Genomic DNA, 22234 nt, shown 5'->3' with positions numbered 1-22234 from the left:
TGAAGGGAACTCCTTCTGTAGACCTTTAGACAATGATGCTGGTTTAAAACAAAGAAAGAAGCAATGCAACCAACCTAAGGTCAGGAAAAGCAAACCTATACTCAGAATGTATATCTATTCCAGTCAAGGTAACTTACTATTCCTTCTAGGATGGAGGAAGTTAATTTACCAACAACTGACTGCTTGGTTTCCTTTGAGGGATGGTGTCAGGGGATTCAGTTTTGGTCTCTGTTCCTGGCAGCTTGGGCACTTGATCAAATTGATCAGCCTTGGTGAGCAGGAGCCAGTGCTGCTGAGCCATGCACAGCCACCATCTCTGCCATTGTGGCTACTCTGTAAATGACTCTAATCTCTGCCATTCCCCGAGGGGATGCAGGTATTTAAAATATTTAAAATCTTGGCTAGGTTGGTGGGGGGCAGTTTTTACTTGGCCTTCCCCCATATAATCACTCATCCCATAGACCAAAGAACTAATGTGGGATTTCTGCCAATTACCAAGTATGACTATTGTAATTACACATTCAGGGAGGACCAGAGGACTCATTATTATATGTACTTGCTGGAAACACAGTCTTCTTTAGTCATTAGGTTCTGGGTCTGAACGTTGGCTAAAGTCCAGAAACCAGGGTAGAAGGTTGTAACTTTTTATTGGGGCAGCTTCTCTCAGCCTCCTCCTCTTTTATCCTTGGGTTTTAAAAGGTGTACACAAAATTGGTGCAGTCACTGTGGAAAACAGTATGGTGGTTTCTTAAAAAACTAAAAATAGAGCTACCATATGATACAGCAATCCCATTCCTGGGCATATATCCAGAAAAGACAAAAATTCGAATTCAAAAAGATACATGCACCCCAGTGTTCACTGAAGCACTACTTACAATAGCTAAGACATGGAAGCAATCTAAATGTCCATTGACAGATGAATGATGAATGGATAAAGATGTGAATACACACACACACACACACACACACACACACACACACACAATGGAATATTATTCAGCCATAAAAAGAATGAAATAATTCCATTTGCAGCAACATGGATGGATCTAGAGATTATCATACCTAATGAGGTTACGTCAGACAGAGAAAGACAAATATATATCACTTAGATGTGGAATCTAAAATATAATACAAATGAATCTATTTACAAAACAGACTGACTCACAGACATAGAAAGCAAACTTATGGTTACCAAAGGGGAAAGGGCTGGTGGAGCAATAAATTAGGGGTATGAGATTAACAGATACACATCGATGTATATAAAATAGGTAAGCAACAAGGATTTACTGAATAACTCAGGGAACAACATTCAATATCTTGTAATGATCTATAATGGAAATAATATAAATATATAACTGAACCACTTTGCTGTGGTTCAGTAAACCTGATACTAACACACCTGAAACTAACACAATATAGTAAATCAACTATACTTCAATTTTAAAAAGGTGTACACCATGCACCCTGGTTGTCTCCCATCTCTGTCCCGCCTAGGCACACAGTGTTCTATTAACTATCTCCATGGCTCTCTGTGGAGAGCCACCTAACTTTGGTTCTGCTGGTTAAGCACTGTCACCTGGTTTCTATTCCTTCAAGATTCTATCAGACCTGTTGCTACCAGGGAGCCTAGGTCTCTGATGGTCTGTAATCTTCTACCATCAACTCTGGCCTGCAGAGAGGGGTGTGGCAGGGATGCTGATGTCCCTCCGTTTGTGATTAATGGCAGAACGCATTCCGCTGGTGGGATGTACATAGCATATCCCCTCTAGCATGCCCACTTTTCAGAGTCTTTTGCTGTCTTCTCCCCATGAAGGCTCTGGCCTTTTTCTTTCACCTAATGTGGACCATAGCTTTCTTCAAGCTTCTGAGAGCCATCCTAGCAACCTGTTAGCACTGTCTCCTGGGGTGCTTGCCAGGATATAAATACTATAGTATGGGAATATGCTCATATCAGTTAACTCTGCTTTGTCTGGCCTTAGGTGCTCCTCCTCCTCCCTCCCCCATTCAGCACCCTGGGGTCCCTATCCTATATATATATATGCACACATATGTATATGCACATATATGTGTATGTGTGTGTGTGTTATATATATATATACACACATGTATTCCCAGCTTCTGCAACATATATACGATAGCTAGGTCCTTTAGCTCTTTCAGGATAGTACCTCTCCAGCATTTCCTCAGTGGAGTTATTTTGTGACTTGACCTTAATTATTGGCTGGTAGACTGGAGAAAAAGTACACATAGATTCTGAGGTGGGGAGGGTGTTGCTTTGCAAGGTAGATACTTCTTCATGTTCAAGCAAGGGGAGTGGGGGTCTTCTACAAATCCAGAGTGTTCAGAGTGATGCAAGTTTTTAAAATTTTTAAGTGCTTTGACCCAGATACCCCATCCCAGGATCCCACTTCTTCTCCGCCACAGCCCGGACCCTATCATAGCAGACTTGTCAGAGCTGAGATTTCAACCTTTTGGGAGTTCTATTACTCTGATGATTAAGTCCTGGGCCTGATCCTCAGCTTTTTCTGCCTCCTCCTTCTCCACATTTATATGCTGCTAGGGAGGCACTTCTAGCTCTCATCCTTAGTCTTTAATTGGTGATTAATCACCCTCAACTTTGCATTGTCTTTTTTTTCTTTTTCTTTTTTTTTCATTTTAGGGCAGCACCTGCAACGTATGGACCTTCCCAGGTTAGGGTCAAATTGCAGCTACAGCTGCTGGCCTATACCACAGCCACAACAATGCCAGATCCGAGCTGCATCTGGGACCTACACCGCAGCTTGTGGTGATGCCAGATCCTTAACCCACTGACCGAGGCCAGGAGTGGAACCCATATCCTCATGGAAACTAGTCTGGTTCTTAACCTACGGAGCCACAATGGGAACTCTGGCATTGTTTTTTTCTGAAGCAGAGATTTACTCTGTCAATAGCTATCCAACCTCACAGTTCTTAAATTGCTGTTTTCTCCATTTTTTTTTTTTTTCTTTCTTGGCTGCCCCATGACTTATGGAGTTCCTAGACCAGGATCAGATCTGAGATGCAGTCGTGACCTAAGCCCAGCTGTGGAAACTCGGGCTCCTTAACCCACTGTACCAGCCAGGGATGGAACCTGCCTTCTCGTGCTCCCAAGATGCCGCTGATCCCATTGCTCTGCAGGGGGGAACTATGTATGAACATCCATACGTTGCAGGTGCTACTCCATATTTTAAAGATCACTAAGAGATTGCATCTACCAGTACATTCTTGCACTAGTATTATGTCCCATCACAGCTGTGGAAAATTTTAACAGTTGTACCAAGGCCTATTGAGGCTTCACCTGGGGGGAGCCCACATCCTGCTGGCCAGAAGGTAATACAGCTTCACTGGATCAGACCACACTCTGGGGACTAATTGGTTTCATTCAGATTCTCTAGAAAACTAACTCTGAGATGGTGACTTGGAAGCAGGACACTTGTTAGGAAATACCCTTGGGATCAACACTGTACAGGAGTGAAAGGCGTAGGATTCAGCAGAAAAAGTAGTTAGACTAAATGCAGTCTCAGCTGAGGCCTCAGCAGACCCCTAGGAGCTGGTCCCTTAAGGGGGCTCTGGAGTGGGATGAGCCCTTCGGGTGGTCCAGCCTGAGGCCTGCATCTACAGATCATTTGTGCAAGCTCTCCTGGCAATGCTGTGACCTGGCTCTAGGTAGCTCCCTTGCTGATGGCAATTACTGGAAAGGGTAGAAGCATTGAGAACTGTTGGCCACCCAGCACTCCCAGCAGCTGGGGAAATGGGTGTCTCAGTCCTAAGAAGTTGCTTGCTTCTTGGTATCCTGGATGTGGAGAAGTGGGTAGGATAAAGCGAATGCATCTGGAACAAGATGCTTGACGAAAAAAACTGCAGATGGTTGCCAGGCCAAAGAACAGAGGGTGAATGAAAGAGATGTATTTAAAACTATACCAGGAGTTCTGTCGTGACCTCGCGGGTTAAGGATCTGGTGTTGTCACTGTTATGGCTTGTGTTCGATTCCTGGCCCAGGACCTTTTGCATGCCTCAGGCACGGCCAAAATAAAACAAAACTGAAACAAACAGTAGAAATTCCCCTAAACACTCTTGTGTGGGACCGTGCAGAGTGGGAGATACTAGGACATTAATTCTAGTCTACTCTGAATCCCATGTCTTTCTACTAGACCAGAGCTAGGCAAATTGGTGCTCCATGGGCTAAATTCAAATAGCAGATGAGTTTTGTTTGGCTGCACCATGTTTAAGAAAATGTGAATTGGCTGCCACTGTGTAAAAACTGGAAGACTTTATATGTAAATTCAGGTCTCCAGCTTCTCTTGAGGAACCAAGGAAGATCTAGCAACACTGTGTCAAGGTGCCTGCATGGCGGGAATTGAGGGTCAGCTGCCCTTTTACATGAGGGAATATACTCTATAGTCTACCCCAGTCTCTGCGTATGAACTTCTTTGGCATTTTTATTTAGAATTCCTGCTATACTATGCATGGTATATATAATAGGCATTTAGGCACTCGATATTGGTTCAGTGGAATTGAATACATTTAATTGGAGAGGAAGTTGGAGTGAGGTCTAGACCTCCAAGTGCAATGAGTGCCTTGGCACTCAGGGGAGGCACCAGGACAAGTGCTGATTAGGATAAATTAGTGTCATGCTGGCTGGAGCCTGAGTGAAATGAGACAAACAGAGGGAAAAGTGAAGTTTGGGTATCTTATGAGAGAGTTAGGGTGGGGAGTTAGGGGAACCAGAGAAGGAGGAAAAGGAAGCAGAGGGACTTTGGCAATGGAATGTCACTGAGGCAAGGGAGCCAAGGGTTCCGGCAGTTACATCTAGTCAAGCAAAGATGAGAGGAAAGGACAGGAAAAAAGCCATGCCAAAAGGAAAGTGATCAGGGACTTTCTCACCCTCATGAGAAAAGGAAAGACAGACTGTGGGTCTCGAAGTTTAGCACTGAAATGCAAGCATTGGGATACTTCTGGGGAGTGTCTGAGAGCTTTTCTAGGGGTCCTAGTGGGGAAGGCATATGTGGGCATTGATTTAATATTCATCCTTTTCTTCCACACTCATCATTTCTGACGTCATCTAAAAGAAATTAGTCAGTATTCATGTTGCATCCTTAAGGAATGTACAATAGAACCATCCAGCCTCTGTTCTCCTGTTCTATTGGAATGAAATATTAATTAACTTAATATGTATTTTGGATAATTACCAGCTGGCAGATATTGGAAACTTCTCCCACAGATATGTTTTTCTGGATATGTGCTATTGGTTCCGGGATTTTTTTTTTTGGTCTTTTTGCCTTTTCTAGGGCCGCTTCCATGGCATATGGAGGTTCCCAGGCTAGGGGTCCAATCGGAGCTGTAGCCACCAGCCTACGCTAGAGCCACAGCAACGCCAGATCTGAGCCGAGTCTGTGACCTACACCACAGCTCACGGCAATGCTGGATCCTTAACCCACTGAGCAAGGCCAGGGATCGAACCCGCAACCTCATGGTTCCTAGTCGGATTCGTTAACCACTGCGCCATGACAGGAACTCCGGTTTGGGGATTTTTCTGTGACAAAATTAAAATTCTAGTTTCACTGTCTGCCTTGTCACCCAGTTGGTATCCTGCCATGTGGCCTAATGGGCTCTTAATTGGTATGTGCTCAGAATGTGTAAGCTCATTTTATCATTAGACTAAGTAAAATGTATGGAGGAAGATGGATTTAAAAATAACTCATTCCAAAGTTCAGTCGGATATAGATAGATCATCCATTGTTTGGATATAACTGTCTTCCTGGAAAACCTTAATGACCCAATTCCACATGAAATAATTTTAACTCTTGTATTGGGGGCTTAGGAAACACCTTTGTTTCAGAAGAGCCACAATCTGTCTCTATTGTCCTTGGGGTCAAACCACCTGGGTTTGCATCCTGACTCTGCTACCCACCAACCAACTCTGTGACTTTAGGCAAATCAAGGAACCTCTTGTGACCCAGCCTCATTAGATGAGGATAATGATACCTATTGGAAAGGCTCATTACATGAGATGATAAATGTGTTTAATTAATAATGTATGCGAAACCCTAAAGGCTTTTTGAGGATGGTGAAACTTGAATCTTTCTGTTATCAACTGCGCAAAAGTTTTATTAACTTGGGTGCCTATGAGTTTAATAGAGGAAGTCCGGACTGGGATTCCGGAGTCTTGAGTTCTTTGACTGCCATATAGCACTGGGATTGTAAGAGAACGTTAAAAAAAACAACAAAAAAACACTCAATCTCCTTTGGCCTTAGTTTTTCCTGTTTCTCAGTAGGCTCTAGTGGCTACGAAGGGCCTGGAAACCTAAGGTTGTGTGCCTTAGCTTTTGCGAGAGCTTAAGGCAGAGCAGAGTCTCCCGCAAAATTAGCGGCAGAGACCTGCGTGCGGAGAGAAATGCTAGCCCCGGGGCGCCTCTAACTTCCAACCCGGGGAGCAATCCAAACCCGGAGGCCGGCGGGGGAGGGGGATCTTGAGGTGGCGGTGGGATGGGAGCTGATGCTCCCCGGTCGGCTTGGACTCTCGCCAGCAGCAACCGGAGCCGGAGTCGAGTTGAGCCTGGCGGCGAAGAGGGACGCGCGCCTCCGGGCCCAGAGGAGTTAGGTGACGTCACCTCCAGGAGGACTCGCTTTTTCATTAATGAAACCGGCCGGCGCGGGCGCATGCGCGGCAGGCCCCCTTCCCTCTCGCTTCCCCCTCCCCTTTCCCAGCCGCGCTCTCAATCTCGAGCTCGCTCGCTCTCCCTCTCCCCGGGCCGTGGAAAGGATCCCACTTCCGGTGGGGTGTCATGGCGGCGTCTCGGACTGTGATGGCTGTGGGGAGACGGCGCTAGTGGGGAGAGCGACCAAGAGGCCCCCTCCCCTCCCCGGATCCCCCCTCCCCGTCCCCCTCCCCCCAGCCTCTTCGCCAACGCCCCCTTCCCCTCTCCCCTTCCCGGTGGGGCGCAGGCCCCCCATCCCCACCCCCGTGGGAACGTTCGGAGCCTACACTCCTCAGACCCCCTCCTTGTCTCTCCCCTCACCTCAGCCCCCGCTCCCCGCCCTCTTCCCGGCCCTGGGCGCCGGCCGCCTTGGTCCCTCCGCCGCCCCCCGGTCGCGGGGAGGACATGGCCGCGCACAGGCCGGTGGAATGGGTCCAGGCCGTGGTCAGCCGCTTCGACGAGCAGGTAACGGGCCCGTGGCAAGCGGGAGGTGGGAGCGGAGTGGGGGTGGGGACGGAGTGGGTGAGGGGAGGAAGGAGCGGCCGCCTCCCCCGCGGCTGCCTCGGGCTCCAGAGGAAAGGCTGGGGGGATAAGTGGGGGTGGCCTAGGGGGGAGGTGCGGGGAAGGAGGGGACGGCTGGTGGCTCGGGCTCCCCTTCCCTCCTAAGTCGGGGGGGGGGTGGGGCCTTTTCCCTGACCACCCCCCTGATCCTCCATCCTCTTTATCCCAGTCCTTCCGCTTGCTAATAGGGATGAGTGACCTGGGGGCGCTTTCTGGGGCTCTCCATCTGGATTTAATCATCCCCTCTACTTTTTTTTTTTCGTTGACGGAGCTGGGTAACATTTAGGGCTTTCCTCTTACTCAGTGGTCCTCCTAACTGGGGGGAAAGTAGCTGAAGGAACCCCAAGGCCCGACCTGTGTACCCCCAATGGAAGAACAGTAACATCTCGCCCCTCCCCCTGTTTCTTTAGCTTCCTCTCTTGGAGGGGAAGACTGGAAGAAAGCAGGGAAAGCATAGGTTTTCTTACTTTCTGCTCCATCGTCTCAGCCCGCCCGGAGAGCTCCAAGTGCACACACACTGCACATCTTTTTGATGCCCTACGCGGGCGTCCCCCCAAATCCTGATGATACAAGACTAGCTTTTACATTGCTTTTGGCAGTGGAAATCTTGGTTCTAGTTCCCCCCTCCCTCTGAAATATTTTCTTTTTTCCCCCTCTTCTTTGGTAGTTGCAGTCTCCACCTCCCACCCCATCCGCGTTTTTTGCCAGCGGTCTGAGAATGTGAATATTGCTTTCTGTAGTGGGAATCTTGGGGATTAAGGGGAGGAAAGTGAAAGGAAAGTGGGAAACTGCATCTGAGCCACTGACAACAGCAAGCAAAGACAGCTGGGAAGTGGTCCTGGAGCTGGTAATTCTGCTAGTGTTTTGTTTTTGTTTTTAGCTCTCACCTCTTGGTTGACAAGAGAACTTTCATTGAGAATATTTGAGATGGGGGAAAAAAAAAGTTTCATAGTTTGGGGAGATGCCTTTTTATTCCTTAGCTTCAGACTCTAAATCCTGGGGCTGATTAGAATGACTGCACCCATAGCCTTTTGTCAGTAGGATTTAGTTTAACTTTGTGTTGATGTATGTAGGTAGTTAGGGATGGTCTTAGGGGATGCTTTTTTGCAGCTGCAGTTCTACCATGGGCTTCCTGTGATGAGGAACTGTTTAAGATTGAGTCAATCTATTTTGTTTACTGGATATAATCATAAGACTGATTATGAGCTGAATGGAGGTGGGAGGAGGGCTCCACTTTTACTTGATCCATAAACATTTTCTTGCAGTGTTTCTGAACTACCCAAAAAGTATTTAGGAATAGGCAGAGGAATTGAGAAAAAATTTGAGAAGAAGCTACTGAGATAAAATAGAATTATGAAGCTGTCAGAGAATTGAAGGAGTTCTTTCACCCATCCTTCTGCTTCCAAACCAAAAAGTATCTAAACCACTGTGCTACTAGTCTATTTGAGGAAATGAGATGTTCCTGCATATATTGGATTGTAATATATAGAGCCTTAGATTTAGACCTTGATAGAAAAGACTTTCTCTGTGTAATTTTAAATCCTGAATAAGAATTTAAAAGGCATACAGAAGAAACCCAAAGCTGAACTGTATGGGCAGTATAATCTGGATGCAGGAATTTGAAGGATTCACACACTTGTTGTTCCCCTTTTTTATTTTTTTTTTGGCCATGCCTGTGGCATATGAAATTCCTGGGTCAGGGATCAAACCTGAGTCACAGCAGCAACCCAAGTTTCTGACAATGCCAGGTCCTTAACCTGCTGCCACCACGACAGAACTACCGCATTTTTTTTTTTTCTTTTTTGGCCACACATGCAGCATATGAAATTTCCCCGGGGCCAGGGGTCCAGTTGGAGCTGCAGCTGCAGGCCTATGCCACAGCCATGGCAACACTGGTCTGAGCTGCATCTGTGACCTCTGCTGAAGCTTGCAGCAACACCGGATCATTAACTCAGTGAGTGAGGTCAGGGATCATACCTGAATCCTCATGGAGCCTATGTTGGGTTCTTAACCAGCTGAGCCACAACAGGAACTCCCCAATTTTTGTTTTAAGTAAAATTTTTCTCCAATTTTTTTCCTTTTTTTCTACCCCCTTCCAATTAATTTTTAAACTTTATTTCTTCACTACTTACCTGTTGATCTCTACACTTATCTACCACATATGAAAAACATAGTTTTCTAAATTTTAAAAGAGGAATGATTTTGGTTATAGGCCCAGTAATGCAAATAAATGTTTCCTTTTTTTTTTGTCTCAGTGTAAAAAAAAAAAAAAAAGAACTCTTAAACTTTGTTACTGCTTTGTTATGAATATTGTGGAATCAAACTCACTACCATCAGTTAATAATTAAAGACGAGAGTTTTAAATGGAAGCATTTAAAAAATATATTCCTTATGTTGTAATTAAGAGAAAGATCCATAGGACAAATTATTCCTCACATTTTTCTCTTACAAGGTTAAAGCCCACTGACTTTGAGATGTAAAAGTGTAAGGGTTTGGTGTTTAATATAAGGTTCTTATATACATTAACTTTTTATAGGAGTAATGAATGTTTAATTCAAATTAGAGTTTACCTTGACGTTGGAAAGTGAGAAAGCTGAGGCACAGAGAGGTAAGTGATTTTCCAAGGTCACATAGCAGATTTAATAACAGGAACCTCAGTATGAAAAAGTATTTGAGAAATATTTTTTTTTTCTGTTAAGTGTCCCATAAGATTTGTTTAATAATCCAAAAGTGTAGTTAGGAGAGAAGAGTTTACATTTTTATTGAGGGGGGAAAAAGCCTTGCATGTAGTGAGAGATATTTGTATAAGAGTCTTAAGCATTTCAGCCACTCTTAAAGTTTTAATTTTGGATATATTGTCTGTGCTTTGTTTCACTGGGTCCAGGGAAGTCAAGCTGCTGCTTCTTATTACAGCTAAGACATATGTTGAGCCAGAGAGCATGTGCATGCCAAAAGATGGCAACTCTGTTGACTGAATTAATGTTTTGGTTGGACTTCTAATGTTTGTGGTGATTACAGTAGAAATGCATTACTAGCTGCTGCTGATTACATGTTGTACTCTGCTGGGTATTGCAGCAACTTGGTGCAATAAACCCAGTTAAAAGAAGTGGTTAGTGACATTTTGAGCTCAAGTCCTTGTGTCCAAGTGGGTAAAATAAAATTCCTATAATCTGCTGGTATTGTACCTAAATCTAATATTTATGGCCTAACTTGAACAATTCTTAATTTAAAAAGTAACTACTTATTTGACTAGGGAATTGGCAGTTACAAGGGTGGGAGCCAGAAAGTTGATTATATATCTTCTGCTTTTCCTTAACTAAGTGCCTTTATAGTGCTGAAGGGAAGTTTCTAAATGAAATTGACAAATTTTAGGTGTGTAGCTTTACATTAGAACCTTCTTACATGCCTCACTTTGCCCCGTATGCCCACCAGTCTGTAGGACTTTGTTCCTGAAAGGGCATATAAGAAAACTGGTTGTATGAAGGTTTTTGTTTTAAGAAACTGAGAAGATATATCACCATATGATATGTTATAAATATGTTCATTTAAGAACTTAAATTTTCCATGTCTGGTCAAGTAAAACCAGTATATAAAAAGCCAAAAAAAAGGGAGTTCCCATTGTGGCTTAGCCTGTTATGAACCCAGTTAGTATCCATGAGGATGCAGGTTCAATCTCTGGCCTTGCTCAGTGGGTTAAGGATCCAGCGTTGCCATGAGCTGTGGTGTAGGTCACAGATGGGGGCTCAGATCCCGTGTGGCTGTGGCTGTGGCGTAGGCCTGGCAGATGCAGCTCTAATTAAACCTCTAGCTTGGGAACTTCTACCTTTTAGGGCAGGTGTGGCCCTAAAAACAAAAAAAACAAACAAAAAGCCAAAAATTAACATTTTAAAGAGTAGTAGGGATTATTATTATTTTTTTTTTTTTTAATATGGTCTCACCTGTGGCACATAGAAGTTTCTGGGGCAGGGATTGAATCCAAGCTGCAGGTGGGACCTATGCTACAGCTGAGGCAACACTGGATCTTTTAACCCACTGTGCTGGGTTGGGGATTGAACCGGAGCCTCTGTAGCAACTCAGGCTACTGCCAGTCTGATTCTTAACCCTCTTTGCCACAGCAGGAACTCCAAGAATAAACTGATTTTTGATTTTCAATCATAGCATATTGATTGTTGTAAATTGAAATCGGAATGTCCTTTGAATATGTGGTGTAAAACTCACATTGTAAAGTCATTTGCAAGTGTTTTTGGAGTTTCAAGCTACATATTAATTGACCAGATAGATTTATAAAACTTTGAAGTTGTTTTAGGTTAAAAAAAAAAAAATCTCCTTAGCCTTGTTCTTAAGGCCTGTCTTCCATTTTTTGTAAGGCCTTATTAATAGTTGAAAATGAATATTCTTTTGGCAAGAGGTATATTATGGTGAGTGAGGGGAAAAAAATGCTTATTCTTTATTCTGGAACTCATCTTTTAAAAACAATTTCCAAATGGTCCTCAGTTAGTTCTCTGTGCTTTCTCACTCCCTCCACCTAATTAAGCATTAATTTAGTTTTTATGTGAACTTCCTTTTCACCTTTGGGCTTACTAAAATTTATTTTTTCTTAAGCATTTTCTTGGTCCAGTAGCTTTCTCTGTACAGATCAATCTTTTTTCTTCCTTTTGTTGTTAGCTACCTGCTATCTCTATTGTTTATCCACCTATTTCCTTTATAACTCTCTGAAAACTAGCTTCTGCCTCTTCTTTTCTTCTGGAAGTTTGCTTCTTGAAAGTGATTCTTTCTGGCCAGACAGTGGTTTTTGCTGAACTGTAATGCCACTGTGGTGTTCATTGTCCCTGGAAACCACTCTCCTCTAATTCCCAAGGCACAGTACTTCTTATATGTATGCTTGCAGATCTTGTGTGTTGAAGTTCTTATCAATCTTTGGACAGATACGCTTTGTCTGTCTTACATGTGGCCCATTGCTGAGTTGGGGTTCCTAAATGAGGGTCTGAGTTTGTTCTGCTATTAACGCCCTTAATCCTTAGGCCAGCCATTAGACCTCTGTGGATCCCAAATTTCTTTACCTGTTGGAATTGACTAGAAAATCTGTAAAATTTCTTTCTAGTTTAAATATTCGATGATTTTGATATTTTAACACATCTCCCTGTGCCACAGCGGTCTATTGGGAGTGACCCCACTGAATTTACCTAATGTTTTCTCATTATGCCTTAGCGTGCACCTATGTTCCAGGCAGGCTGGCTCAATCTCTTCTGTGTATGTCAGGCTTATTCCTGTTTCTCAGCCTTGGTTTACACCAGCCCCTGCTTTAATTCTTACTTTATCTTTTTCTAATACCTGTCCACACTTAAATAGGCAGCTTAAGCTTTATTTTTCCCCACAAAGTCTATTTAGACTATATCCGCTGTAACCTTACTTCCTGGTGTGCTTGTCACCTGGGGTTCTATAGTCTGTCCTGTATGGTGTCTCCCTTCAGGAGGGTTGGTTGAATATAGCTTAGTCTTGTTTTCTTTTTATCTTTTTTTATCAAATAGAGTATAAACTTTCTAAAAAGCAAGAAACCTCTGTTAGATTCTCTTAACAGTCATGCCCGTGCCCAGCACAGTTATAAGCACACAGTGAGTCATTGATGGAATGTTTATCATACGATTTCTGATGGAAAGGTAGACTGGCTAAAAGGAGTTGTAGTTTTGGCTTTGTTTTAAATGTAAATAACTGAATTTTAATTTAGTGTTTATAGTAGCCTAGGTCTTATAAGTTAAGTGACACTTTAACTAGGAATAAGTTCTTAAGAAAAGAGAACTTTAAGCAGTAACTTGTATATATTTATATATCCTCAAACAGAGCTAACATTTTGAATCAAGCTTCATTTCTGATTAACTGCCTTTGTGATCTTGAATTTGTCACTAAGTTTTAGTGCAAGGTCTCTACATAAGGAAATTTTTTGCAGTAGTCTGATAGGATAATGAATGTGAAAGATTTTGAAAAGTCTAAAATTATTCAAAAGTAAAATTTTTACATTTTCTTGCCAGCTTACTGATTCTTGTGTTTTTACTAGATAAAGGAGATTGACTAGTCTTCAGATATTCCCCCTATGTTCTTTGGCCTTATGTACCTTACTTTAGCATTCATTGGCAAATACTTAGAATGTTGAGAGGGTGCTTATGTAACATTATCATGGGTGTTTAATCAATTGTTTTCTTGCTTTATTGTCTAATTCATGGTGTACATATTATATGGCTCTTCAAGTTGGGAAGTGTAATAGAAAAATGTCATAAGGTGTGTGAATTGGGACAGTGTTATTGTTACGTTAGTTTTTGTTTTTGTTTTTGTTTTGCTTTTTAGGGCCACACCTGTGGCATATGGAAGTTCCCAGGCTAGGAGTCAAATTGGAGCTACAGCTGCGGGCCTACACCACAGCAACTCAGATCCAAGCTGCGTCTGTGACCTACACCACAGCTCACGGCAATGCTGGATCCTTAACCCACTAAGCCAGGCCAGGAATCAAACCTGAGTCCTCATGGGTACTAGTTGGGCTGGTTACCCCTGAGCCACAATGGAATTTCCTAGATTTTAAATATTGCTACACGTTTTTTTTTTTTTTTTTTGCCTTTTTGTCTTTTTAGGGCCGCTTCTGTGGCATATGGAGGTTCCCAGGGTAGGGGTCTAATTGGAGCTGTAGCTGCTGGCCTACACCAGAGCCACAGCAATGCCAGATCCGAGCTGCATCCGCGACCTACACCACAGCTCACGGCAATGCCCCATCCTTAACCCACTGAGCAGGGCGAGGAATCGAACCCACAACCTTATGGTTCCTAGTTGGATTCATTTCCCCTGCACCATGACGGGAACTCCGTTTGCTACATTTCTTTATTTGACTTTTTTTTTTTTTTGCCAATAGGACAATAGGAAATTAGAACCTTAATTGACTACTTTTTTTTTTTTTTTGGCATGTATTTATGGAGAATTTTATCCTTAAAGGAAAGGTTAGCGGTATAATCCAGTAGTAAGCCTGCCTTCTTTTTGCATCTTTGTACTTTAAAATTAGTCACACTCCTGTGGGGCGTTTTTGTTTTATTTTCAAATTTGGTGTTATGGGGTTCCATTTAGACACTATGTTGTTGCAGTATAACAATGTGCTTTTTCAGGGTGAGCAATGTATTAATTAAAAACATGCTTTGCACATGTGTTCCCAAGACCTCAGTCTGCTCTCCATTGGGGATTTATGTGTGTCTGTGTCTATAAGACAAGGGATGGGAGTTATAGGAAGACTCATTTTTTAAAGGAAGTTTAAGGAGGAGAATATTCTATAGAAGAAGGAAGGTTTGTAGTCAGCTTAAAAGGCTTAGAATCAGTACTGAAGTAGAATATGGGCATCTTAAACTCTTTGCTGAAGATTGACTTGTGTTTATAAAAAGCATTGTCTTATTCTGTCTGACATCTTTTAGAATCACCCATTTTCTTGGAGGTGGTGGTAAGACAAAGGTTTTTTTTTTAATGCTTCATCTAAAAAATATTGAAGTATGGCTAATTTACAATGTTGTGTTAGTTTCAAGTATACAGCAAAGTGATTTAGTTATACATATATATGTATTTTTCAGATTCTTTGACAGAGTTTTGTTTTGACCTTGAATAGAAAAGTTATGTGTTTAACATTGTGGTGATTGTAAATTAAGTTTAAGGTTTCTGTTAAATTTGTGAACTTCTGTATCATTCTGTGTGGTAGAGCCTTCAGTAAACAGAGCACACTCAGCGGTTGTACTGAAGAAAAATTTAACAATCTGTAGAATCTAAATAACTGGTATTGATAGTGCCTCCAATAAACTCTCTTCAGGTCCCTGCTGTAGATAGTATTATTTGACCTTTAAATGTTACATGCCTGTGATACAATTAAATTCTTTGGTTCTTTGAGAGTGGCTTTTGAGCCAGTGACTATACTATCAAAATGGCTACTGTTAAGAAAGCAAGCCCTAGGCTGATATGGATTCTCTTCCTAAAAGGAAGAACTGGAATTATTCTGTAAACTTTACATATTTTTGCTATAAATGGTACTAATTACTTTGCAGTAGCAATAACTTGAGGTGCAAACTTCCAGATTGCATATTTTCTTTAAACCACAGCCTGGCACTCTTTCAGTTTGGCTTAGGGCTGCCACTACAGTCGACAAGCTGTTGCTTGCCCCTGTTCATATTTTATCTTTTGGAGTATCTTATCCTGTTGAATTTCAGGGAACTACTTAACTTTTCCTGGTGAAATCTTTACCACCTCCATTTCATGTCCCCCAGCGGGGGTGTTGGGTCTAGTGCAAGAGGCATGAAGTTAATTTAGTAAATAGCAGGACTTTTAGAAATTTGCTTTAAAGGACTTTTATTTGGAAGTTCCATTGTGGCATATTGGGTTAAGGATCTGGCATTGCTGCAGCAGTGGTGCAGGTTGCAACTGTTAACGCGAGTTCAATCCCTGGCCCTGGAACTTCTACATGCTGCCGTTTTGACCAAAAAAAAAAAAAAAAAAGGACATTTATTTAACTTTTTTTTGATACCCCATGGCACATGGAGCTCCCGGGCCAGGGATCAGATCCAAGCTGTAGTTGCGACCCAGGCTGCAGCTGCGGTAACACCAGGTCCTTAACCTACTGTGCCGGGTTGGGATCGGACGCAAGACCACTGAACCCATGTGCTATAGCAGAAGCTCCTTTAACTTATTTTAATCATAGTTTTATATCCATTTAATGGCCTTGGGGGTACTTGTGGCTCATAGCAATCTCAAGTGACCCTTTTTGTTTAATTGTTGACAGCATTCTTTGAATAGTCCTTGTAGTATTGGGCATGAAAAAAACCACTCTTACTGCCTCAAATTTGTGATGGTGGTATACTACATTGTATGAGAAAGAGCTTTTGACTGGGCAGTTTTCAGTGTGAGCTTGGGCAGGTCAACCTCTCTGAACTTCAGTTTTCTGTTTTCATTTGAAAAATTGGATAAACCTGCTGTACTCTCACATCATGGGCTTGTTTAGTGTCTTAGGTGGGAATCTGATGTGAAAGGAAGGTGTAAATAATCATCACAGTGTATTACCATGATTATTACCCTTGGCGGCATTTCTTAAATCGTCTCTTTGTAGATTGGTGTATTATTATTATTTCTACTCTGCATGGAAAAAAAAAAAACTGGAGAGGCAAAGCAAATTGTTCCATCTTATGGCATGTAATTAATTGAGTTTAAACTGGAGAGTGGGTGTCTTAATCTTTAGAGCAGTAACTTTTCAATAAATAGAGCTTTATAAAAAAAGGTCTGAATTTTGTGAACAGATAGCGCAAATATGTAAAGTGAGGAAAGTATTGCTTCTTCACTCAAAAATGACACGTTTTGTTTTGTCTTTTAGGTTCATAAGAGAGTATCTGGAAATCTTTTTCAGTTGGTCATGTGTTAGAAATAGACATAAGTTTTAAACATTATATCCTCGATTTCATTATTTGTCATTCTTTTCACTTTGTCAGACTTCTCTGGCTGTTAGTAGAAGTTGTAACATTGTTCCCCTTTTGTTTAGTTTTATGACATTTTATGACACTGCAGATTTTTAGGTGAGGAGAGTTGAATTCTGAAGGTGAGAGTACCAACAGAAATGTACAGATGAGATGATGTTTTTATTTCATTCTTTTATCTGGCATTTCACAATCAAGTTTTGTAAAGTTGGTTTTCATACTCTGAGAACATTCCATTTAGGATTTGATTAAATTTGAGGCAACTGCTTAAACTTTGGTAGTGTTTGAGTGCTTTGTTCTATTGGATTCCTGGGTCTTTCTTTCCTTACCTTCCCTCTTTCATTTCTTTGTCTACTTTTTCAGCTCTTCCTTGCCTCCCAATAAAAACTTTCAAATCATTGTCTTTTGGAGTACCTTTCCAAATCTGTCTGTCTTTATCAGCGCCTTTCACTTCTGTCCCAGCTCAGGGCTGGGAAGATGTTTTGCCTTTATGCTCCAGACAGGTCTTTTTCCTTTTGGGTCGTAGATTAAATGGGAAAAAAAAGAAGTATTTGTATTTCCTGTTATGTTTCAGTTTTTGGCTTCTGATAACTGAATTTGCAGTAGGAATGGGAGAGATAGAAGGTATTGTTTTGGCAGTGAAGATCTATGAAAACCTGTGCTCTGGTTTCTGCCTTGACATGAACAGCTTTTGCTATATTATGTATATCTCCTCAATTCTGAGTTATTTCGTTATCTGTTAAATAGGAAAAATATAGTCTAACAGTCCAAAACTTTTATATTTCTTAAAATGGATTGGTTTTTGTTTCATTTTTTTAAACAAATTCCACTCATTAATTGATTAGTTACAGATTTTTAGTTAAAAGGAATCCGAGATTACTTATTACAATAGCCGTGACAGATGATTGTTCAACTTCTACTTGGACATTTATTTTAAAAATATGGTGATAATTCATATTCATTGTAGAAATAGGAAAATCCAACAAAACCATAATAAATAAAAGTCATTTATAATACTGTGGCTCAGAGGGGAACCACAGTCAAAATTTGAAATCAGACCACTTGGGCTCTGCCACTGTGTACTAGTCCTTGGCTAAGTTTCTTCTTTCTTTTTTTTTTAATAATTTTTATTTTTTCCATTATAGTTGGTTTTTGGCCAAGTTTATTCACTTGTAAAAGGGGTCAATAATAGTACTTACTTCGCAGAGATTGTTGTGAGATTTAAATTAGGAAATACATGTAAAGCACCTGGCATAGTTTCTGGCACAAAGAGGGAGCACACTAAGTATTAGATACTGTAACTTTTATTAGGTTATTAGGATTGAATGGGATACATTGTTTTATAATCTCTATTAACAGTATAATGTGAGGATTTACTTATATGATTATACTTTCTTTTATATTTTAAAAATTGAAGGTATATGTAATTTTTATTTTTCTTAATATTTTAAAAATAAGTTTGAATACTCTACATTGCGTATGTATTCTTATAAGAAAATAATCATAACAAAACAAATAAGTGTTACTTTATAAAATTTAACTAGAATGTAGTAATGTGAAAAATTATCTCAGTTTTTAGCAGCATAAGGTTAGCATAAGAGTAGGATCTGGGAGTTCCCATCATGGCTCAGTGGTTACCGAATCTGACTAGGAACCATGAAGTTGCGGGTTCTATCCCTGGCCTTGCTCAGTGGGTTAAGGATCCGGCATTGCCGTGAGCTGTGGTGTAGGTTGCAAACGCAGGTTGGATCCCGTGTTGCTGTGGCTCTGGTGTAGGCTTGGCAGCTACAGCTCCGATTGGACCCCTAGCCTGGGAATCTCCATATGCCATGGGAGCGGCCCAAGAAATGGCAAAAAAGACAAAAAAAAAAAAGTAGGATCTGAATGAGGTGACTATAATAAAATAATTAAATTATAGGAGCTTGTTATGGTGCCTTCAGCTATTTCAGTGCGAAGGGATCGTGACCTGCCCTCAAGAGAAGTCTACCTGACAGGTGTACTGATTTTAGATTTTTCGAGGATGGTAGTACTAAACAAAATTTAACCATTCCTCTAAAGACAATGGGATAAATCCTTTTTTTTTTTTTTCTGTCCCATAACTAGTAGTATGATGTACAATGTTATTTTGCCCTTTGGGCAAGCAGGGATACTACATCTTAAGGTAACACATTCCATTAGTAGAATTGTAATTGTTAGGGACTCCCTTAAATTGATCCTCATCTGTCTTATTTGATCAGTAAACATTTAAGTGCCTACTACTTGTGGTAGATGCTGAATATTGTGGTATATGCTGAGGAAATAAAGAAAAAGACATAGTTCTTGGTCTCAAGGAACCTAAAGTCTAGTAAGAGAATGATGAAAGAAAGTTATGGTGAATATTATGAAGGATGCTTAGAATGCAGTGGAAGTATGGAAGAGGAGCACTTTATTTATTTATTTTGTCTTTTAGCCTTTTCTAGGGCTGCTCCCTGTGGCATATGGAGGTTCCCAGGCTAGGGGTCTAATTGGAGCTGTAGCCGCTGGCCTACGCCAGAGCCATAGCAACGCGGGATCCTAGCTGCGTCTGTGACCTACACCACAGGTCACGGCAACGCCAGATCCTTAACCCACTGAGCAAGGCCAGGGATTGAACCCATAACCTCATGGTTCCTAGTCAGATTCGTTAACCACTGCGCCACAGCGGGAACTACAAGGTGCACTTAATTTAGACTGGGCAGTCAGGGAGAGCTTGACAGAGCAAATGAAGCCTGAACTGAGTTGTGAATTTTGTAGATTATTTTATGCCATACCAAAATGTTTAAACTCTCTTTTGAAGGCTTTGGGTGAATATAATTTCACTTAATGGCTTATGCTTTATTGAGAGAGGTTGAAGAATATAATAAAGGGAAATGTTGGAATGAAGTGCCATAGAAAGTTGAAGAAAATAGGGATCTAAATCAGGTGATGGATTTCAAGACAGTAGAGAAGGAAAGAATGGGTATGGTTTATAATAGCTGTTGGGGTAAGTGAAAGAGAGAGAAAGTGCATTTTAAGGACAGCAGCAGTAGTAGATTGGGTGCAGTAGTAAGGACTCAGCTAAATTTGTAGACAATGTTTCTGTTATAGAATGTTGAGGACCAGAAGTTGGATAGGTGGCCCACCTTGACATTGAAGTCACCTAGATTAGGGTTGCCAGATTTAGCAATTAGAAATATAGGATGCTCAGAGTTCCCATAATGGCACAGTGGAAACAAATCCCACTAGTAACTGTGAGGTTGGGGATTCCATCCCTGGCCTCACTCAGTGGGTTAAGGGTCTGGCTTTGCCATGAGCTGTGGTGTAGGTCGAAGACGCAGCTTGGATCTTGAGTTGCTGTGGCACAGGCCCCCAACTGTAACTCCAGTTGGACCCCTAGCCTGGGAACCTCCACATACCTCAGGTGCAGCCCTAAAAAGAAAAAAAAAAAAAGAAATATAGAATACCCAGTTAAATGTGAATTTCAGATAAACAATGAATAATTATTATTACGTATTTCCCAGTTATTGCATGGGGTGTACTTATACTAAAAATATTATTCATGTTTATTTGAAATTTGGAATTTGGCAGTCCTGTGCTTTATCAGGTAACACTAACTTAAGTGATACCTAGATGGTGGTGGATGTGAAGTAAAGGAGAAACTCAGCCAAGAGTCAAATTGTTTTGATGATGGGGAAAATATCTTGAAAATTGGTACATGACTGTGACAGGGTTTGTTAGTGAGCAGCACATGAATCATGAACTCTAGGAAGAGCGAGAAGAGTAGAAAAGTTTGGAATTTGGCCTCTTTGAGTCTTCTGTTCATTGTTCCTAATTCTGTTCTTTGTAACTGTTCAGATTTTTTTTTTTTTTTTTACTTTAAAAATATTTGAAGAAAATCTTAAGTACTCTTCAGGGTTGCCGTCCCTTCCCCCTGAATTGTATTATTCATTCAGTCACTTCTTAGAGGACACATTGTTAAGATATTTCACTATCATCTGTTTTTTCCTCTTGGTACAATGATGGTCAATATTCAGTCATATCATTTCATCCTTTCTCAGTATTTTTGTATATAAGGGTGTTATGTGAGGCTTGAAAAAGGCTGTTTTAGGTACTCTGTATTTTTGGTATTCATCTAATTACCAGTACAGTTAACCTGTCAGCAAATGTTAATTGGCATCTGTGTGCATGTGTATTTTTTTTAAGTTTTATTATGAAAAAATTTAAACGTGTACAAAAGTAGAGAAATGATTATAAATGAACCCCCCGTGTGCCCATTACTCAGTGTCTACTTTTATTTCTAGTTGTATTTTATCTATATGCCTACCAATTTCCAGTTCAGAGCTTCTTCATTATTTTGAAACAGTCCCAGTTACCATATCATTTCTGCATGACTTATTCTTTTTTTTTTTTTCGTCTTTTTGCTATTTCTTTGGGCCGCTCCCGCGGCATATGGAGGTTCCCAGGCTAGGGGTTGAATCGGAGCTGTAGCCACCGGCCTACGCCAGAGCCACAGCAACGCTGGATCCGAGCCGCGTCTGCAACCTACACCACAGCTCACGGCAACGCCGGATCGTTAACCCACTGAGCAAGGGCAGGGACTGAACCCGCAACCTCATGGTTCCTAGTCGATTCATTAACCAGTGCGCCATGACGGGAACTCCTGCATGACTTATTCTTAACTCACTGACTTTAAGAGCTGTGTGATATAAAAGCAATACTCAATTAGGAATCAGAAGACTTGAGTCTGAGTCCTGATTGTCTGCTGAGGAATGAGGTAATAACTTGGGCACATCAAGCTGTCTAAGTATTTTGAAGAGCATGTGTGGAGGTTGGGGCGGGGGACATAATGCTACCTGCCCTTTTTCACAGGATGCTGCAAAATCAAAGCTGTGAGATAAGGTATGTGAAGGTAGCTTGTAAACTTGCTTTATGCAGGTGAGATTTTGTTATTATTTGTAAGTGGTGCTTCCTTCTATAAGTTCTTAAATTCATTTGCATAATAATCAGTCCTAAAGTTATCTGAATGTTGGCATTAAATTAAATCCATAATCCTGAAATGACCTTTTCACTTTTACTCACCACTGTGTTTTGAGGCAACATTTTCTTATTTCCAGCCTGGCACCTTTCTATTTTTCATGAGTTTTCAGTTTGCTGGCAGCATTTCCCTTGTCACATTTCAAAATTTTCATCTGTACCCTTGGATTAATTCATGTAGATTTGAGTTGAGGTAAAGCAGGTAGGTAGGGTCCTTATGCTTTATGTAAGTGTTCTGACTGCTCTCAACAATGCTCTTTTTCAAGTTGTAAGTTTGTTTTCTACTAAAACAATTAGAAGTAAAAATGAATTGAATAGTTTTAATCTGCTATTGATAGTATATCATGTATTATAACTAGTGGTTCTCGTCCTTCTTTCTTCCTCTTTTTGAGCTTAGTATGTATTTTGAAGCCTTTATGTATTTCAACATTTTATTTATTTATTTATTTT

At 41.2% G+C, this 22234-nt stretch overlaps 1 protein-coding gene across 7 annotated transcripts in view; it reads left to right on the top strand.

The window, feature by feature from the left end:
• The first annotated feature begins 6736 nt into the window (after positions 1–6736).
• Positions 6737–22234, top strand: part of NF1 (neurofibromin 1) — a 263468-nt gene continuing 247970 nt past the window's right edge. For 2 of the 7 annotated variants that reach the window (XM_047758022.1, XM_047758020.1), the window contains exon 1: positions 6737–7181. In XM_047758022.1, coding sequence (XP_047613978.1) covers positions 7122–7181 — 60 coding nt within the window. In that variant the 5' untranslated portion in view covers positions 6737–7121. The remainder of the gene's footprint in view (positions 7182–22234) is intronic. The other 5 variants (XR_007131866.1, XM_047758024.1, XM_047758021.1 and 2 more) reach the window with 3 other exon arrangements.

The sequence above is a fragment of the Phacochoerus africanus genome, chromosome 14 (genome assembly GCF_016906955.1).
Source record: "Phacochoerus africanus isolate WHEZ1 chromosome 14, ROS_Pafr_v1, whole genome shotgun sequence".
Taxonomy (NCBI): Eukaryota; Metazoa; Chordata; class Mammalia; order Artiodactyla; family Suidae; genus Phacochoerus; species Phacochoerus africanus.
This window is presented reverse-complemented; position numbering and strand designations above follow the sequence as displayed.